General features: G+C 42.6%; 1 protein-coding gene across 1 annotated transcript; it reads right to left on the minus strand.

Annotated features, from left to right (window-relative positions):
• Positions 1-1,493: 1,493 nt before the first annotated feature.
• crhb (corticotropin releasing hormone b) lies at positions 1,494-2,814 on the minus strand. Its single transcript, XM_034169691.1, has 2 exons — positions 2,610-2,814; positions 1,494-2,248 (listed from the first exon to the last, which is right to left on the minus strand). The coding sequence occupies exon 2, from the start codon at positions 2,223-2,225 to the stop codon at positions 1,737-1,739; it is 489 nt and encodes a 162-aa protein (XP_034025582.1). The 5' UTR covers positions 2,226-2,248; positions 2,610-2,814; the 3' UTR covers positions 1,494-1,736.
• Between the last annotated feature and the right edge of the window lie 16,709 nt (positions 2,815-19,523).

Genomic DNA, 19,523 nt, shown 5'->3' on the forward strand with positions numbered 1-19,523 from the left:
ATTATGCTTCATTAAAACCGACTTGTATGAACACTGTTTTTCAAGTGAATATTTTCATATTGCATTTAAAAACAAAACACTTCACCAACAATAATTTTTGTGAAAACTGAAAAGTGTTAAGTATGAAATGAGGAAATGAGTGCTGTAATCAGGTTGGAATATTGACCATAATTAAGCAGGAGTCTTCCAAGGGATCCCGGGGCATCCAGGCAAAAAATACCTGGTGTGTGTGTGTGTGTCTGGGGGTGGACCTAAGCACCCCAGATGTATAATGATTTATAGAGAAACAGAAAATTGTTAAGACTAAAATCAGTATAATTACATATGGAGTATTGCACGCAGTTTAAGATTAGTCATGAGCCATGTCATTTCAAGGGAGGCTGGGGGCCCCAGGCCTTTATCTAGTTTCTTGCACTCTTTCTTCTGCAAACAAAGCCACGATAGAAGACACATTAATGATGCTGTTATAGCCGGTACGAGGTCTTTCACTTCTCTAACCTGGATGCACGAACGCACAATGAGCCTCAGGTCTTCAGCTGTGAGGATTTCACTTTGCTGGAGTTTTAACAAATGGGCTTCATGCAGTACCATAAGCCCTAAGTTGGTAAGTAGGCCAAACCAAATAGGATGACTCACAGCCAGGAGTCTTCTTTAGTTTACACCAACGCTGTGGGTCAAGGATCATACCGCATGTGCACTCAGTGTTTTTTTGTTTACACTCTCATTAGTGGTGCTTCTTTCAGCTGCCTCTTGCTATAATGAGAAATTTATTTTATTTATTTGTGTGTGTGTGTGGGGGGGGGGGGGGGGGGGGGGGGGGGAGTTTAAAGCCACTGAAATTGCAAAACTGTGGACAATATCTGTGCACTGTAAAATTAAGCATGTTGTTTTAACTCAGAAATGTGAGTGAAAGGGTTCCCTTAAAAGCTTACGTTAAGTGTAAAAATATAGAATTTGTTCTTCAAACATCTAACAAAATATATTTTTTGCTTAACTTATAATTTTAAGACAGTCCTTTCACTCACATTTTTGAGTTGAAACAACATGTCTGATTTTACAGTGTGGTAAATATTTGCAGGTACTGGTGTTTTTTAAATATTTATTTATTTTATTTTTTTTGGGGGGGGGGGGGGCAGTGAAAGCCACAAATTTCCTGCAGCTTGGTTACAATATGCTGAATTTTATATTCAGAATATAGAGAATTTCTTTCAGAATTATTACCTGTATAGGTAGAAGATGCATTTGTCCCCTACAAAGTTTTTACCACCTACTTTGGTTTGTCCATTTATGAACCTTTATATCAAGAAACAGCAAACTATGTGGTCAAAACTCACGTGTAATTTATTGGCATATTTTAAATGATTTTCATCAATATTTTAAGGGAGACTGATATTTTCTCATATGTAAGGATTTCCACAGAGAAATGTAAGAGTTGCTTTTCATTTTTTTATTTCAAAATATAGATAAGACGTTCTCTTGCACAACAAAAAATGACTGGTTGCACATTATTTTATTTACAAACATAAATATAATAAATACAGCGAGTCATAGTTTTTTATATGCCAATATTATGTGTTAAAAGAATGCAGAATGAAGTCAAACCCTGTTTGAGAATAAATATAAAAGAATGACAGCTGCACGATATAGTACAGAGCACTTTTTGTGCTAATGGCAAAAAACAAACAAAAAAGAAGAGAAAGGACTAGGCAGATCTTTGGAGACGTGGAAAGGAGCATTTATTTCCCGAATAGCTCCATCATTCTTCTGTTATTTTGCGCTTGCTGGGCCAGCTGTTCAGCCCTGGACATCTCCATCATCTCACGCAGCAGGTGGAAGGTCAGATCCAGCGATATCGGCGGGTCGTCGGACCTCCTTCCCCTCTCCATCGAGTCATCCACGCGGTCTCCGAAGCCGCTTATGTGCGCTCTGATGTTGCCAACTTTGCCTTGCAAAAGGCGTCGCGTCAGCTGGAGTTGCGCTCTGTCCGGATACATTGGCGACGACAGGAAAGAGTTCGAATCTCCGTTGCCCAGTCGGATGAAATACTCTTCACCAAGCCGCTCCAGGATGGGTCTGGACTCCTGCTGCTGCTCCTGCAAGGAGGCTTGGATGTGTGGAGCTGGCACGCGCAGGGAACCACCGGGACCATCAATAGCCCGGCATTCGTAGCGCGGTAAGAAGGCAACAAGCAGAATGACGACGGTGCCAAGTAAATTGAACTTCATGTCAGGTTGTCAGCAGGAGGAGTCTGAGGAGGAGAAGTAAGACGGCACGGTCATTTCCCTGCGTTTTCCTTTGAAGTTTCGTGCGTAATGGCGAATTTACGCACGGAAAGGAAGGAGCTAGATTAAAATAACGGTTTAATCATTATAGATAAAAGTGTTTTGCTTCATTTATTCTGATCAAATCCCTCACGGTTAACCATTATCAGCAAAAATGGGTCTTGTTAATTTGGCTGTCCTGTGGAATATGCGTGCGTAAAGACAGGCTGGATTTTTATTTTTTTATTTTCTAACTTAACTGTCCGTATTTTATAGAATCGTTTGGAGTAAAACAAACTCATGCAGACAAACGTAGAATAAATATAAAGAGAAGAAGAAGTTGTTTACCTTCAGTCTTTAGAGGAGGTCCAGTGAAAGGAGCCGCGCGTATGTTGCCAGGTGTAGATGGCGAGACGCCGCCTTCCGTCACTTCAGTGAAGAAACACGCAAATAGTTACTCAAAAAGTAGATGCTGGGCGGACTTTTATACAGCCGCCCTCAAGCGCGACTCTCCGACTCTCACGTCGAGCCTGCGCGTTATCGCATGCGCACAAAGCACCGTGGACGCCTCCGACAAAAAGCACTTCAGTTCTGACGAGATGAGTCATATGTGCGACTGCCGCCGTGTACAGCGGGCCCATAGGTGTCACACCTGCTGGCGTTTTGGGTTTGGAAAACGCTCTAAAATGATTTCTTCTTTATCTCGTGAAAAAAGAGAGGGTGAATGAAGACTGGCATTCAGAGTTTTCTTCTGTTGCATTGGTTTGTGATATTGTGACGAAAAGTGCCTTATTTTCGTCACGGCAGCACGAATTCATTCTAATTCATTCCGTGTTGGCTGCACGAAATTAAAAGTGAAAGGGGGGGGGTCGGGGGGGTTATGGTTAGGGTGGGGGGGGAAAGAGTAAGATTAGGTAATGGTTAAGGTTAGGGTTGGGGGTGGGAGTAGGGTTAGGAATAGTGAGCTTAAAGAAGCCCCGGCATGAAAATTTGACTAATTTCGTCACAGGAGCATGAAAAAAAAAACAGACTGGTGCAACAGTGCAACGTGTGTGTGTGTGTGTGTGTGTGTATGTGTGTGTGTGTGTGTGTGTGTGTGTGTGTGTGACTTATTGTCAGAAACTGTGCAAAAGTGACAAGAGTGCAGATGCAAATGGAGCAGATGAAATTTAGTGCAGACAGACTGTCTTGCTGTATCCAGTTTCACAGCACTTTCCCATCTGACCAGTATTACGTTCAGTATGTTCATCTGCAATCAGCTCATTCTCATAGAATGGCATTGTCGCCAGTGATTCATTACTGCTGCATATTTGTACGTCACTACCTCCGCTGCGGGTGTCTGAGCCTAACCTCCTGATGGAGGGGCCTATCATCAAGCCACACTTTCTATTCCATTTCAGGCTAGCTGTTAGAATGTTAATCAGTTGTTTAAAAGTAGATGTTTTTCTTTATAGGGGTTATATTGTATTAAATGTGCCTTTTACAGTTAAATGCAGTTGGGATTTTTGATTAAATATCCTTAAAATGTCACAGTTTTGTGTGTGCATGTAAACCTCCCAAGGGCGTAGGTTTGGTCTCAGCTTTGATAGGGACAATACCACCCCCCCGGCCCCCCTGCCCACCACCACCACCCCCTAACCCACTCATACCATTAGACGCACAAGTACAGCATAATACATAACATATGACGACATAATGCTGAATAATTTAACACTTTATTTACATTATTAAGTGTGTAGGCAAACAAACAAATAGCTTAAATAACAAAACTGCACCCAAAATCACAAATCTATTCTATAGGCCTACACCTGAGAGAACAAGACAACAACAAAAAAAATACTTGTGGACCTAACAAAAAAAAAAAAAAGTTTTTGCAACCAAGATGTATAATCTATTCTCTTCATCAATAATGCAGTTATAGGTATCTGGCAACCTAATTTGCCAAAGAAAAAAAAAAAGAAAAGAAAAAAAAAGGGCTTTCCAATGATATATGGTGTATTACGGTAAACGTAAGCCTGTGATGTCATAACGCAGAGGAAAAACACGGAAGCTTCACACTAGTGCGCCGCTGATTCTCATTACCGTAAGTTCTCATGTAAGCCCTCACTCTGAAAAATTTCAACACTGACAGCAAGCCAAGAACCCGTGCTTTCCAACAGTGTGCTATATGTTGAATATATTACGGTAAAGTGCGTTCGGTGACTTTTGAAACGAGGGAAAAGTATGAAAAAGAGTGCAAAAGTGACAGAAAAGTACAGAGACAGACAGCAAACATAAATGTAGTAATTTTTGAGGAAAAGGCAGGGTGTTAGTGTCATTTGTGAAGGTGTGTGTGCGTGTTTGTGTGGGTGTGCAGTTTATTTTAAGTGTGGTGCACAGCATTGTTCACAAGCCCCGCCCTTCTTGTTTTTCTGCATCGGAGCCACCCATCCTCTGCGCTCCTGGACCTCCCACTTTACAAATTAAGCACTGACTGCCACCACTAGATGCGCTTTGTTTACGTTCATGTGAGAAGAACGTGAGCCAATGAAATTGCAACATGTCACTCTGGCAAGTCGAAAACACAAAACGTGACGACTAAAATTTAGTATCGAGTTCGCAAAAAAATATTGAATGATTTTGTTATATCAAAAAATGCTAAATATTGGTAGGGACTATTTTGCCATCCCAAAATATTGGTTGTGACTTGTCCCTATGGTCCATATGCAAACCTGCGCCCCTGAAACCTCCCCCTATTGTAAGTGGCATTTTGGCCTGAAACTGTATAGTATGTTTTAAGACTTTTGTGACATACGAGGGCTGTCAATAAAGTAACGGTCCTTTTTATTTTTTTCAAAAACTATATGGATTTCATTCATATGTTTTTACGTCAGACATGCTTGAACCCTTGTGCCCATGCGTGAGTTTTTCCACGCCTGTCGGTGACGTCATTCGCCTGTGAGCACTCCTTGTGGGAGGAGTTATCCAGCCCCTCGTCGGAATTCCTTTGTCTGAGAAGTTGCTGAGAGACTGGCGCGTTGTTTGATCAAAAGTTTTTCTAAACCTGTGAGACACATCGAAGTGGACACGGTTCGAAAAATTAAGCTGGTTTTCAGTGAAAATTTTAACGGCTGATGAGAGATTTTGAGGTGATTCTGTCGCTTTAAGGACTTTTCACGGTACGAGACGTCGCGCAGCGCTCTCAGGCGGCGTCATCAGCCTGTTCAAGCTGAAAACCTCCACATTTCAGGCTCTATTGATCCAGGACGTCGTGAGAGAACAGAGAAGTTTCAGAAGAAGTCAGTTTCAGCATTTTATCCGGATATTCCACTGTTAAAGGAGATTTTTTTAATGAAAGACGTGCGGACGGATTCGCGCATCGGGACGCAGCCGACGCGGTGCGGCGGCACAGGAAAAACACCTCCGTGTTGATAACCATTTGTAAAATCCAGGCGGCTTTTGATGGCTTTCAGTGGAGTGAGTATATGAGAAATTGTTTAACAGGCAGGACATGTTCCAACTTGTCCTTAAGGCTTTCAACAGAGGTGTTTTTCCTGTGGCGGAGCGTCGCGGCGGCTGCGTCCCGACGCGCGGACCCGTCCGCACGTCTTTCATTAAAAAAATCTCCTTTAACAGTGGAATATCCGGATAAAATGCTGAAACCGACTTCTTCTCAAACTTCTCTGTTCTCTCACGACGTCCTGGATCAATAGAGCCTGAAATGTGGAGGTTTTCAGCTTGAACAGGCTGATGACGCCGCCTGAGAGTGCTGCGCGACGTCTCGCACCGTGAAAAGTCCTTAAAGCGACAGTCTCACCTCAAAATCTCTCATCAGCCGTTAAAATTTTCACTGAAAACCAGCTTAATTTTTCGAACCGTGTCCACTTCGATGTGTCTCACAGGTTTAGAAAAAATTTTGATCAAACAACGCGCCAGTCTCTCAGCAACTTCTCAGACAAAGGAATTCCGACGAGGGGCTGGACGACTCCTCCCACAAGGAGTGCTCACAGGCGAATGACGTCACCGACAGGCGTAGAAAAACTCACGCATGCGCACGAGGGTTCAAGCATGTCTGACGTAAAAACATATGAATGAAATCCATATAGTTTTTGAAAAAAATAAAAAGGACCGTTACTTTATTGACAGCCCTCGTACATCACAGATATCCTGATTGCATTGTGAGGCACACTCGCTGAGCTGGTCTCTCCTCTGTGTAAGACATCCACATATTCTGTTGAAGTGACAGAGATACCAGTGCTCTATAGGACAGGGGCACATAAACAGGCGTGCACATAAACAGGTTGTATCTTAGACTACATTTGCACCACCATGTACAAGCGACCTGCTTGGCAAAATGCCCCGTTGTTAAGGACAAAATGCCCCGTTGTTTTCCTCCAGAAGACTTTCTACGGCCTTGGTGAACATTCAGCTTCCTTCTTCTTATCTTTCCAACTCCAGTTGACACGAACAGAAACTGATTCATTTGACTCACACATTGACAGAGACTGAAAGCATGCTCCCACCTCCCCCCACCCCCTCCTATCCTAATCCCACACCCCATCCCGGCTCCCCACTCTCTACCGCCTCCGGGGTGCTGCGCAGCTTTAGCTGCTGTAGGTCCCCATTCCCCCCCAAGCTGGCGGCAGCGCGACTACATGTTGCTGCGGCTCCCCGACACTCACATCGCCTCAATTTGGAAAATGGACTGTTTCAAGTTTAGTGCACATAAACAATGTAAAATGTATATGTGTTGTCTTAATTCTGATGTGTGCAATTATTACAGTAAACAAGTAATAATTGTGGATTAATTGCTGTATCTTGTCTGTGGTAATTTGAGTGTGGACGTAATCTTGTTGTTGTTGCACTCGTGTAATGACAATGGCAATAAATCTCATCCATCCATCCATCCATCCATCCATCCATCCATCCATCCATCCATCCATCCATCCATCCATCCATCCATCCATCCATCCATCTCTGGTACATAGTAGATATGCATATTGAATAAGAAAATGGTTTAAAAAGCACACTGACTTCAATTGTCTCGATACCTTCACAGACCACTGGCGGTGCATGTGCCATTCACATAAGGCAGAGTTCATCTGGGCTTTGAGAGAAATCTCACATTCTTGAATAAGTGGAAGGATAACTTCCTCAGGAGATTCCACCAAAATGTGGTTTCTGCAGCACTTTCAACAGTAAGATAAAAACTGTTCATTCCTAGTAAAACAGAAAATGCTGTGTGTTGCAAAGTGACGCTCACAAAGAGTGAGTGAGTTTTACTTTTTCTGATAAGGCTTGAGTGTGCAATTACTGTTTGTAATGTGTTCTTGTGTCAAAGCATTGGTAGTTTAATGATGTGTCAGCACTCTATGTTTTTTTTTTTTTTTGTTTTTTTTTGGCCAAACTGTCACAACACAATTTCCACTTTGGTTTATTCTAACTCCGAGCTGAGAAGTATGTCATCCACCACAACTTCTCTGAGGTGAGGCAGTTGGCTGCCTCATTCCTGAGCTCCTCTTCCATTACGATTCCATTCACCTGATTATCAGACAGCCCCTGCTTTTGCCAGCGCTGTCTTAGTGTTGTCCACCAAGCAACCAACCTGGTGAGAAAGAAAGTCGGTGTAAAATATCACACAACCCAGAGTTATTACATGTTTTTCATCCTGTTTTACGTTGATTTTGTTATGAAGTTTTCTTCATAGTTCAGCTTTATAGTACAACCCCTGGCAAAATTTATGGAATTACCGGCCTCGGAGGATGTTCATTCAGTTGTTTAATTTTGTAGAAAAAAAAGCGGATCACAGACATGACACAAAACTAAAGTCATTTCAAATGGCAACTTTCTGGCTTTAAGAAACACTATAAGAAATCAGGAAAAGAAATTGTGGCAGTCAGTAACGGTTACTTTTTTAGACCAAGCAGAGGGAAAAAAATATGGAATCATGAAAAACAAAAGAACGCTCCAACACATCACTAGTATTTTGTTGCACCACCTCTGGCTTTTATAACAGCTTGCAGTCTCTGAGGCATGGACTTAATGAGTGACAAACAGTACTCTTCATCAATCTGGCTCCAACTTTCTCTGATTGCTGTTGCCAGATCAGCTTTGCAGGTTGGAGCCTTGTCATGGACCATTTTCTTCAACTTCCAAAGATTTTCAATTGGATTAAGATCCGGACTATTTGCAGGCCATAACATTGACCCTATGTGTCTTTTTGCAAGGAATGTTTTCATAGTTTTCACTCTATGGCAAGATGCATTATCATCTTGAAAAATGATTTCATCATCCCCAAACATCCTTTCAATTGATGGGATAAGAAAAGTGTCCAAAATATCAACGTAAACATGTGCATTTATTGATGATGTAATGACAGCCATCTCCCCAGTGCCTTTACCTGACATGCAGCCCCATATCATCAATGACTGTGGAAATTTACATGTTCTCTTCAGGCAGTCATCTTTATAAGTCTCATTGGAACAGCACCAAACAAAAGTTCCAGCATCATCACCTTGCCCAATGCAGATTTGAGATTCATCACTGAATATGACTTTGATCCAGTCATCCACAGTCCACGATTGCATTTTCCTTAGCCCATTGTAACCTTGTTTTTTTCTGTTTAGGTGTTAATGATGGCTTTCATTTAGCTTTTCTGTACGTAAATCCCATTTCCTTTAGGCGGTTTCTTACAGTTCGGTCACAGACGTTGACTCCAGTTTCCTCCCATTCGTTCCTCATTTGTTTTGTTGTGCATTTTCGATTTTTGAGACATATTGCTTTAAGTTTTCTGTCTTGACACTTTGATGTCTTCCTTGGTCTACCAGTATGTTTGCCTTTAACAACCTTCCCATGTTGTTTGTATTTGGTCCAGAGTTTAGACACAGCTGACTGTGAACAACCAACATCTTTTGCAACATTGCGTGATGATTTACCCTCTTTTAAGAGTTTGATAATCCTCTCCTGTCAGTCCACTTGGTGCAACAGCTCTCCAAGATGTGATCACTCCTTTTTAGATGCAAACTAATGAGCAGATCTGATTTGATGCAGGTTTTAGTTTTGGGGATGAAAATTTACAGGGTGATTCCATAATTTATTCCTCAGAATTGAGTGAGTCCATATTTTTTTTCCCTCTGCTTGGTCTAAAAAAGTAACCGTTACTGACTGCCACAATTTTTTTTCTTGATTTCTTATAGTGTTTCTTAAAGCCAGAAAGTTGCCATTTGAAATGACTTTAGTTTTGTGTCATGTCTGTGATATGCTTTTTTTCTACAAAATTAAACAACTGAATGAACATCCTCCGAGGCCGGTGATTCCATAATTTTTGCCAGGGGTTGTAGTATGTTGCACTAATGTGAAGCTGTGTGCATAAAGGTAGAGCATATGCACTTTGACAACCTGCCTATGTGAGGTTATCTCAGCACTGCACCTTGTAAATAGCCAAACAAGCAACATATATGCCACTGCACATACAAACCGTGTGTTATACATACATACAAACACATACAAACTGTGTACTTCTTATCTTGTGTGCTACTATACAATACTGCTGGAACCTCTATTTCTCTGAGGGAGTCTTCCCAAGGGATCAATAAAGTTCTATCTAATCTAATCTAACCCTGTGCTAACTGTAGCCTTTAAATAAGGAATAGTGCAATAGATGGTTACCTTTGTGTGACCGTAAGACCTTTGTGCCTTGGACAGCAGTGGGATAGAACCGCAGACTGCTCGCACTAAAGACCAGAACTACCAGGTCAGCCAAAGGGTAATTTCCCGTTAGCCAAGCTAGTGGGAACGTCTTTTCAACCCGGACTTCACCTTGCTACATATATCCCCACCATTTTTGACTTCGTCCCGAAGTCACAGGTGCATTTAAGCATGTTCTGTGACTATCCACATCCTGCCGTCAATGGCAATTGTGACCGTAGGACCTTTGTGGCCGGGACGGCAGTGGGATAGAACCCCGGACTGCTCGCACTAAAGACCAGAACTACCAGGTCAGCCAAAGGGGAATTTCCCGTTAGCCAAGCTAGCGGGAACGTCTTTTCAACCCGGACTTCACCTTGCTACATATCTGCTGACGTGCTGCGGTTTTGGTGTGTCAAGATGGCGCCGAGGGAAGGCGTCGTCGCAAGATCAAGAGCTCACTTGTGTGCTGTGTGTTTTATGTTGTTTTTATTCATTTTTGGAACACTTGCCACTGTCACGTATGATCGTGAATTACTTATTCAGATCCGGGATAAAGTTGGTGGCCTATCCCATATAATCCCTGAACTGAGGTGTGCTGACTTTAATGTTTGCCCCATGCGAGGCTACAGGGGCCAAGAGTCAAGTCAGGGAAGCCGAGAGCAGAGTGAGGGGACCGGGCGGAGCCAACGCCGTGTACGCCGCCGACCTGAGCTCCACGATGGGGACACCTACAGCCAATGCCGTGTACGCCGCCGACCTGAGCTCCACGATGGGGACGCCTACAGCCATCAGCGTAGGAAGCGTAAGCACAGGGGAAAGCGAGGAGGTCTGCTCGTTAAACTCCGTGGATGCCCCTGCAAAGTCCCGCTGCCGTCTATTTATTTGGCGAATGTCCAGTCTCTGCCAAACAAGATGGATGACCTGCTGAACCGCATCCAGACCCAGCGCGAGGCCAGAGATTGCTCCGTGTACTGCCTGTCGGAGACATGGCTCTGCAGTGAGGTGCCAGCCTCTGCCATTCAGCCGCCAGGCTTCTCTATTTACCGCTCCGACAGAGTGAGAGAACGCAACGGGAAGTCAAAAGGAGGAGGTGTGTGTTTTTTTTATTAATGAACGCTGGTGCACGGACACCGTTATAATGAATCAAACTTGCACAGCTAACCTGGAGTGCCTTGTCATCAAATGTCGCCCCTTTTATCTCCCCCGAGAGTTTTCTGTAATGTTTTTATGCGCTGTCTACATTCATCCACGGGCTGACACTTCTGATGCTCTTAGTGATTTGAGTGACATCATACATACTTATGAAAACTCTCACCCAAACTCAGTGATTATTGTGGCTGGGGACTTTAATAAAAGTAATTTTAAAACGGTCTCACCTAACTATTATCAGCATGTGAAACTCCCCACAAGGGGGGCACATATTTTAGACCACTGTTACAGTAACGTCAAATCAGCTTATAAGTCCCTACTTAGACCTCCCCCTTCGGCAAGTCAGATCACTCCTCCATTCTTCTGCTTCCTTCATACATTCAGAGGAGTAGACAACTGAAGCCAATAACCCGCACTGTACAGTGTTGGACCAGGGACAGTGAGGTTCAACTCCAAGGCTGCTTTGATGCGACAGATTGGTCTGTCCTCCAGTCAGAGGATCTGGACGAATACTGCAATGCTATTACTGGATATATTAATTTTTGCATCGATATATGTGTCTCGCAGCGGGTTATCACACATCATCCTAGTCAGAAACCTTGGATTAATGCTGATGTGAGACAAAAATTAAAGGAGCGTGCTGAGGCTTTTAAATCTGGTGACCATGCTGCTTGCAAGCAAGCCAGATACTCTTTGGAGCGGTCTATTAGAGCCGCAAAATGCTCCTGGGGTGACAAAATGGAAGGTTACCTCAATGCAGATGACCCACATCTAATGTGGGAGGGACTGAATGCTGCAACCACATGGAAACCTAAAGGAGCGAACATTACTGACTTTGATCCCTCATTGCCAAATGATCTTAATCAGTTTTATTGTAGATTTGAAACTAGGAACACTGAGCCTGTTGTCTTTTCATTTGAGCAGAGTGGACTTACCATCACTCTGGAAGAAGTCCAAAGGGTTTTGTCCAGGACCAAGGTGAGGAAGGCCCCTGGAGCAGACAGAATCCCACCCCGGGTGATCAAACTGTGTGCAGAGCAACTAGCTCCTGTTTTAACAGACCTTTTTAACTTGTCACTGCGGTACTGTACTGTCCCTTTATCTTTTAAAAAGTCAGACATAATACCAGTACCTAAGAAGATGCCTGTGACCTGTTTTAATGACTATCGGCCTGTGGCCTTAACCTCTGTTTTAATGAAGACTTTTGAGCGTCTGGTGTTGGACTATATTAAAATCAAATACCAGTGTCTGTGGACCCGCTCCAATTTGCTTACAGACGCAACAGGAGTGTCGAAGATGCCATCTCCTTCACGCTGAACTCTGTGTATAAGCACTTGGACAAAGGAAAATCTTATGTCCGTATGCTTTTCATAGACTACAGCTCTGCTTTTAATTCTCTTGTTCCAGTGCAGCTCATTCACAAATGTAAAACTCTTGGCTTATGTGATGCCATTTGCAAGTGGATTTTAAACTTTTTAACTGGTAGACCACAGAGGGTTAAAATTAACAACTGTTTTTCAAATGTACTTCTTGTGAATACAGGTTCTCCGCAAGGATGTATTCTAAGTCCTCTGCTCTACACTTTGTACACATATGATTGTGTTGCGTCTTTTCCCAATAATATGACCGTCAAATATGCAGATGATACTACTATTATTGGTCTTGTTAATTCAGATGGTGCTGACTCTAACTATCGGTCAGAGGTTCAGTATGTAGTCCAGTGGAGTGAACAAAATCATTTAGTTCTTAATACTTCCAAAACAAATGAACTGATTATTGATTTTGGGAAAAGCAATGTTCACTTGCCTATTATTATTAACAACACAGAGGTACAGAGGGTTGACAGTGTGAAATTTCTTGGTGTGACCCTTTCTAATGATTTGAGCTGGCATGCTAACACTCAAACTATTGCCAAAAAGTCCAGACAGTGGCTCTATTTTCTACGTAAACTTAAGGAGTTTACTCTCAATAAGCACATTCTTTTAAATTTTTATCACTGTGCTGTTGAAAGTCTCCTTATAAACTGTATCTCTGTATGGTTTGGAAATCTTACATGTAAAGAAAAAAAGTTTTAAACAGAGTGGTGCGTTCTGCTCGCAGGGTAATAGGCTGTGAGCTGCCAGCCCTGGAGGACATTTTTAAAGGCAGGCTTCTTTCACGGGCATTACTGATCATTAATGACCCCACCCATCCTGCTAAGAATATATTTGAGCTTCTTCCTTCTGGGAGACGCTATCGTTCTATTAAATGCACCACGTCTCGCCATGTAAACAGCTTCTTTCCACAAGCTGTGATGGCTTTGAACTGTGCACACTGACTGACAAGCACTTTACTATTTTTATTATCTCTTATTGCTCTTATTGCTTTTATTGTGGCAAGTGTTATCTATTTATTCATTTATTATTTATTATGTCTTTGTGTCCATGTTTTTAAAATGTATGTTTATGCACACTAAGCTCTTGCAACGTTTTTTCCAATGTAGTTTTACTGCAAATGGCAAATAAACTGAACTGATCTCCCCACCATTTTTGACTTTGTCCCGAAGTCACGGGTGCATTTAAGCATGTTCTGTGACTACCCACATCCTGACGACAACGGCAATTGTGACCGTAGGACCTTTGTGGCCGGGACGGCAGTGGGATAGAACCCCTGACTGCTCGCACTAAAGACCAGAACTACCAGATCAGCCAAAGGGGAATTCCCCATTAGCCAAGCTAGTGGGAATGTCTTTTCAACCCGGACTTCATCTTGCTACATAACAGGGCACCAAGGAGAGATTCTCAAACTAGGGTAAAAAAAAGACAGGCAGACACGTGGTTCCAAGTTGCAATAATTCAGGGTTTTATTTCTAAATATATAAAATTAAAAGACAGTTTTGTGGTTAAAAATGATTAACAAATAATCAACACAAAAGAAAAGAGGGGTTATTCAGAAGCGAGGGCTTACCGGTGGAAAGGAGGAGGAGACACCAGCAGTGATGGTCCCTTAAAGAAAATAAAAGCACCCCAGTCACATGTGACACACACATGTACACTCACACTGTGAAGGGCCAATCCTGCGGGGGGTGAAACACAACACACCAAAAGAGGGGATCCAACACCCTGGGCCCCTACACCACCACCGTTGCCCAACTACTGAAAATAAATAAATAAATAAATAAAAATTAAAAAACAATTATCAGGGGAATCCCTCAAATGAAACCTAATTCACGAAAAAGAAACTTAAAATTAACCACCAACAAACTGAGCTAAAAACATACAAACAAACAAATAACAAATAAAAACAAACACAAAACAGTTAAAAAAAAGAACAATAAAATTAACAAGAAGCACTCGGAGAGCGCAAACCTCCGCCAAGGCCATAGGGGCACTGACGTCACATGGAATACCCTTTGGCAAAGAGACTTATTCCACGTTGTTTCACTCATCTACCGTCATGTTTCAGATTCAGTGGTTAAAGCCTTAGATCTTCAGCAAATGTATTATAAAGAGAAACTGCATGAACTACACAAGTTTTTTATTTTCTAATAAGTTTATTCAATGAGGAGAAACAAATACTAAATTATTGTTGTGTCGTAAATTAATTTTTGTTCAAACTTTGTGACCCGTCTTCATGAAGTTAGATGCAAAAATGTTGAAATTGGCCCTATCCTGCAATGATAAAGAATCCTTAAAAAAATTACTGGATCCGGATCGTGTTCCAGATCATTACCAGAATTTAAGAACTTCTAAGTTAGGCCAAGATACACCCCTGGTAAAAATTTCATTGACATCCGTTGAGGATTTTTTGAGTAATCCTGCTAACAAACTAACCAACAAACAAACGGACACAACCGAAAACATAACCTCTTTGGCGGAGGTAATAAAAAAAACCCCTCTAAACCTAGCACTCACAAGCACCAGAAGACCTGGGTATGTTGAGGGTGTCTAAGTTAGCCACCAGAGGGTATGCTAACATTAGCACAGTCAGATGCAGTACCAAACACACGCTGAAGCAAAGTAAGGCAAAGCAGCAGCGGTCCTGTGCAGCCAATCACGGAGCTGCTGTCCACCCCAGGAATCTTCCATGACATTACAAGTTATTAAATTGCTGCGAGGCCATAATATGTGCATTGCTAACGTGTAGAGCTACATACTGGTAAGAGAGCTGTTTTGTCACAGGAAGGGAGGGAGGAGCGCCACAGCTGATGATGCTGCCGTAACAACCTGCGGATTACGTTTCCCCATGACACAATAATACGGGTTTCCCATATTCTTTAAAGTTTCAAATATGATACTGAGCTATAGCCTCTTTTACCCTAGGCAGTGTGATTACAGCAACATACCTGAACTGCGGAAAGCGAGGCGCATAGCCAGGTGGTGCAGGGAAGGAGGCTGGCAGCTAGCTGCCCGATGGAGTGCTGCAGAATGAAATCATTAGCAGCTAACACAAAAACAATGAGGTTGATAAGCAGCGTAGCACTATTACATACAGTACCTGCACAGAGAGTGACGCAAACAACCAGGTGGTGGAAGTGGAGCGGCTAAAGGTGCCTGCTCAATGCCTTACAGAGCCAGGAGGGAAACAGCCACTAAGGCACTACTCCTGGTTTTAAAGTGCACCCCTAGCGAGGATTGGGTGAACCAAATGACAATCATGGGAGAGAAGGAGGACACTCCTCCTGCTACATTCGATAAATGGTTACTATGCAAGTCCTGGTTGTCGACTGCACGTAGGGTTGCCAACTCTCTCAAAAATAAATAAGGGACACCTCACCGCCAGGGCCGACCGACCATTGCCTTCACCCTTCCCAGCGTCTGTGTGAAATGATTTTTAACCATTTGACTGTTGACTTGACCCTGAATTTAAGTAGATGCATACATGCATTTGTTCTGATATGAACACGTGGAAATGATTATTTAGCAATTTATTTTTAGTGCAAAATAAATTTTCACTCACAATTTCAATATGAGCATTCTGTCCTGCTTCAAAGCATAAAATAATAAAAAAAAATCTTTAAAAATAAATCTTTCTTTGTAGTGCTTAACTTAAAATTGTATGAATTAACAAAAAAACAATAGAAAATTTGCATCATCCAAAACAATGTAACAGTGCAAAACAATGTAACAGTGCACATTTACATATTTAGTGTAATAAAAAGTGCAAAAAATAAAGTCTGAAAAGTAAACAATACTTACAATACTTAGCTGTTGTCGTGCACCTTTTCCACCCAGCCATTTTCCTTTTCTCATTCTCCCCTGTATTTTTGCATTCTTTTTGGTTGATTTTTTTTTTTTAGGAGGACTAGTAACGACGTTACAGACATTGCTGTCCGTAGTGTCGGTGTCCGTATCGATATCAGCCATGCTGCTTTGTTATTGTCGTCCAGCGACCGTTGTCGGCTCATGACATCGGTATCTTCTTGCGAGCAGATGTCCCTCGACCAATGAGATAAGAGTGATTCTGTATTGTCAACTCGTGTCTGTCAGCTCATTGGTGAAAAGCAGGAGAGAGGCTGGGATCAAATTTACCGTAAGTTTCCATATAAAGCGCCAGTCAATTCCGTTGACATTTTACAGACTTTTTGATTCTCACAGAAATACGGGACAAACTGCGTCCCGTTTCAGGTCAATACGGAACGCACACTTTTATTTCCAAATAAGGGACGATTCCGTTTTTCAAGGGACGGTTGGCAACCCTAACTGCACGTGGCAGCTCCCCAAATCCAATCCTACCTGCAGGAGTAGCAGAAGCAGTCCAATCCCATCCTGAAGTGGCTTGGTGAAGAGTATTTAATCCATCCCAGCGGAACCCAAGGATTATCTAAAGAAACCAAATACCAAAGTCATCCACTCATTACCTTAGGTCACTGGTTAGTATCTGGCTCACAATCATAAATTAAGACAGGAACCGCCAGCACCCTAAAGACTTGGGCACATATTCACGAAGGCTAAAAGTAGCTCCTAGTCAATCAATCAATCAATCAATTTTTTTTTTATATAGCGCCAAATCACAACAAACAGTTGCCCCAAGGCGCTTTATATTGTAAGGCAAGGCCATACAATAATTATGTAAAACCCCAACGGTCAAAACGACCCCCTGTGAGCAAGCACTTGGCTACAGTGGGAAGGAAAAACTCCCTTTTAACAGGAAGAAACCTCCAGCAGAACCAGGCTCAGGGAGGGGCAGTCTTCTGCTGGGACTGGTTGGGGCTGAGGGAGAGAACCAGGAAAAAGACATGCTGGGCAGGGTGATGTGCTAGTGATGTCATTCTAAGAAAAATCTTAGAATTACTCAAATTCTAAAACATTTAAGACCTTAGACCTTAAGAGAGCTCCAAATGTGAAAACTATTAAAAGGTGGGAGGAGGACTTTTAAGAAGCCTCAGAGTGTCTTAAACAGACAAGACAGCAGAAAGACAGAGGAAGGAGAGACATTCTCCATATGTTGAATGGCAGTGATTCAGTAACACACTACTGGCTTGATTGTGCAGATTTAATGTTTGTGGTTGACCTCAGCAGGAATGAGCTTACTTTTCCCACCCAGTGTAGTAACGCAATAACGCCTGAGATGAAGGTCATCACAACATTGTGGTACCTGGCTATGGGAAAAATATAAATTGCATGTAAATTCTATAACATTCATACATTTATTAATATTAAAGTAAGTGATGTCAACAGCCGTAGCCTAAACTCACCTGTTTGAGAACTTCGCTTGTGTGCTGCAATCTCTGCTCTCACCTTGGATTACAGCACGTACCAGCATGTCTCACACTCATCGCTTGTGCACAATTGCCAGCATAGAGAGTAAACATAACAATAAGGTAATTAATATCGCCATGTAAATGAGGTATGTTCAAACATTTTGCAGCTGTGTAACAATTCATTTAATTTTGCTGTGTTTCATCATCATGACATAAAATTATTTTCACAATTACACATTTCTTCATACAGTTCAGGTTGAATTTACTGTCCATCCATAACTAGGAGCATGGAGCGCATTTTTTTTTCTCTTTCCCTTTTTGTGACACCCAATCACAGCTCTGTCCACTCCTTGCTCAGAGTTACTCTCAGACACTTCCTGGATCGCTCTTAGGCTAAGATTCCTTGCTAGGAATCTTTAGGCTAAGTTGGGAGCTCTCTGAGAGGACTCAGATTCTTTGTCAATATGAGCCCTGGATCTTAATCTTGATCTAGGACAAATTCAATTCCAAGCACTCCTCACTGAGCTTCTGAAGTGCTGCAATAAGGGTATCCAAAGATTCCTCAAAGATTACAGCATCGTCCCTTGCCATGAATTCAAGAAGAGTAAACGTTTCCTCACTGACAGAGGCACCTAAGCCGCTGTTCTCCATGACCTTACCCAACATCCAGTTCATAAATTTAATAGAATAGGAACCAGAAAACAGCCATGAGGAATGCCGGAATTAATTGGGAAGTGGTCAGAGACACCGAACCAGTGCCAAATAACAGTCACAATACCTGTGTGTAGCTAAGCTTTGAAGTTGTTAGGGATCCTGCCAATTTTCAAGATGTCCCAGAGTCATCATCATCGTCATCGGCATAATCTCGTTTTCGAGCACTAAAGGACCATGTCAGATCAACCTCAGTTGTTCAAGGGTTGACGATGTTGTATGTGGCTGCTCAGATCCAGAGCAGAATGGAAGAGTTGGGAACACTTTGTGCAGGGAACAGTGGGTGGTGAGCGAGGAAGGAGAAGCCGCTCTTTACATTGCTGTCTCTTGTACTCTACTTCACAGCATTGTTGTTTCTCCATGTGGGCTGTTCCCTTAATGATGGTGCATTTCCACTCAGTGCGGTTTTCGGCAAGGGTCTCCCATTTGGCATAGTCGATGTTACAGCGATGAAGCGTCGCCCTCAGTTGGTCTGGCTCTCAGCTGTGAGAAGAGGATCTGGAGGGGGAGTCGGGTTGCGGGCATTCTTCTGACGTACCCTGCCCAGCGGAGGCAATTTTGGGCCATCGTGGTCTTGATGCTAGAAAGATTGGCTCGGAGAAGCACAGATTCATTGGAGACATGGTCTTGCCATTTGATCTTCAAGATTGCACAAATTTTCTGCTGTTGGAAATGCTCCAGCTTTTTTATATCACTCTTATACAGGACCCACAACTCAGAATCATAGAGGAGGATGGAAAGAACAATGGCTCGAAACACCATGATTTTTGTCTGGAGACTGAGATTGTGGTTCAGAAATACCCGTTTGGAGAGCTTCCCAAATGCTGCATGTGAAGCACGAATCCTGTTATCAATGTCTTTGTGCATAGTGCAGTCATTAGAGAGGTAGCTTCCTAGGTAGGGGAAGGCTTCCACGGTCTCAAGGACTTCACCATGGAGTCGTACGTTGCTGGTGTCTGGAGGAGGATGGCCTGGGACTCCCTGTACAAGGATTTTGGTCTTTCCAGTATTGGAGGTAAGCCCAAAGTGAGAGTAGGCACCATCAAAGAGAT

Source organism: Thalassophryne amazonica, chromosome 1 (assembly GCF_902500255.1).
Source record: "Thalassophryne amazonica chromosome 1, fThaAma1.1, whole genome shotgun sequence".
Lineage (NCBI taxonomy): Eukaryota > Metazoa > Chordata > Actinopteri > Batrachoidiformes > Batrachoididae > Thalassophryne > Thalassophryne amazonica.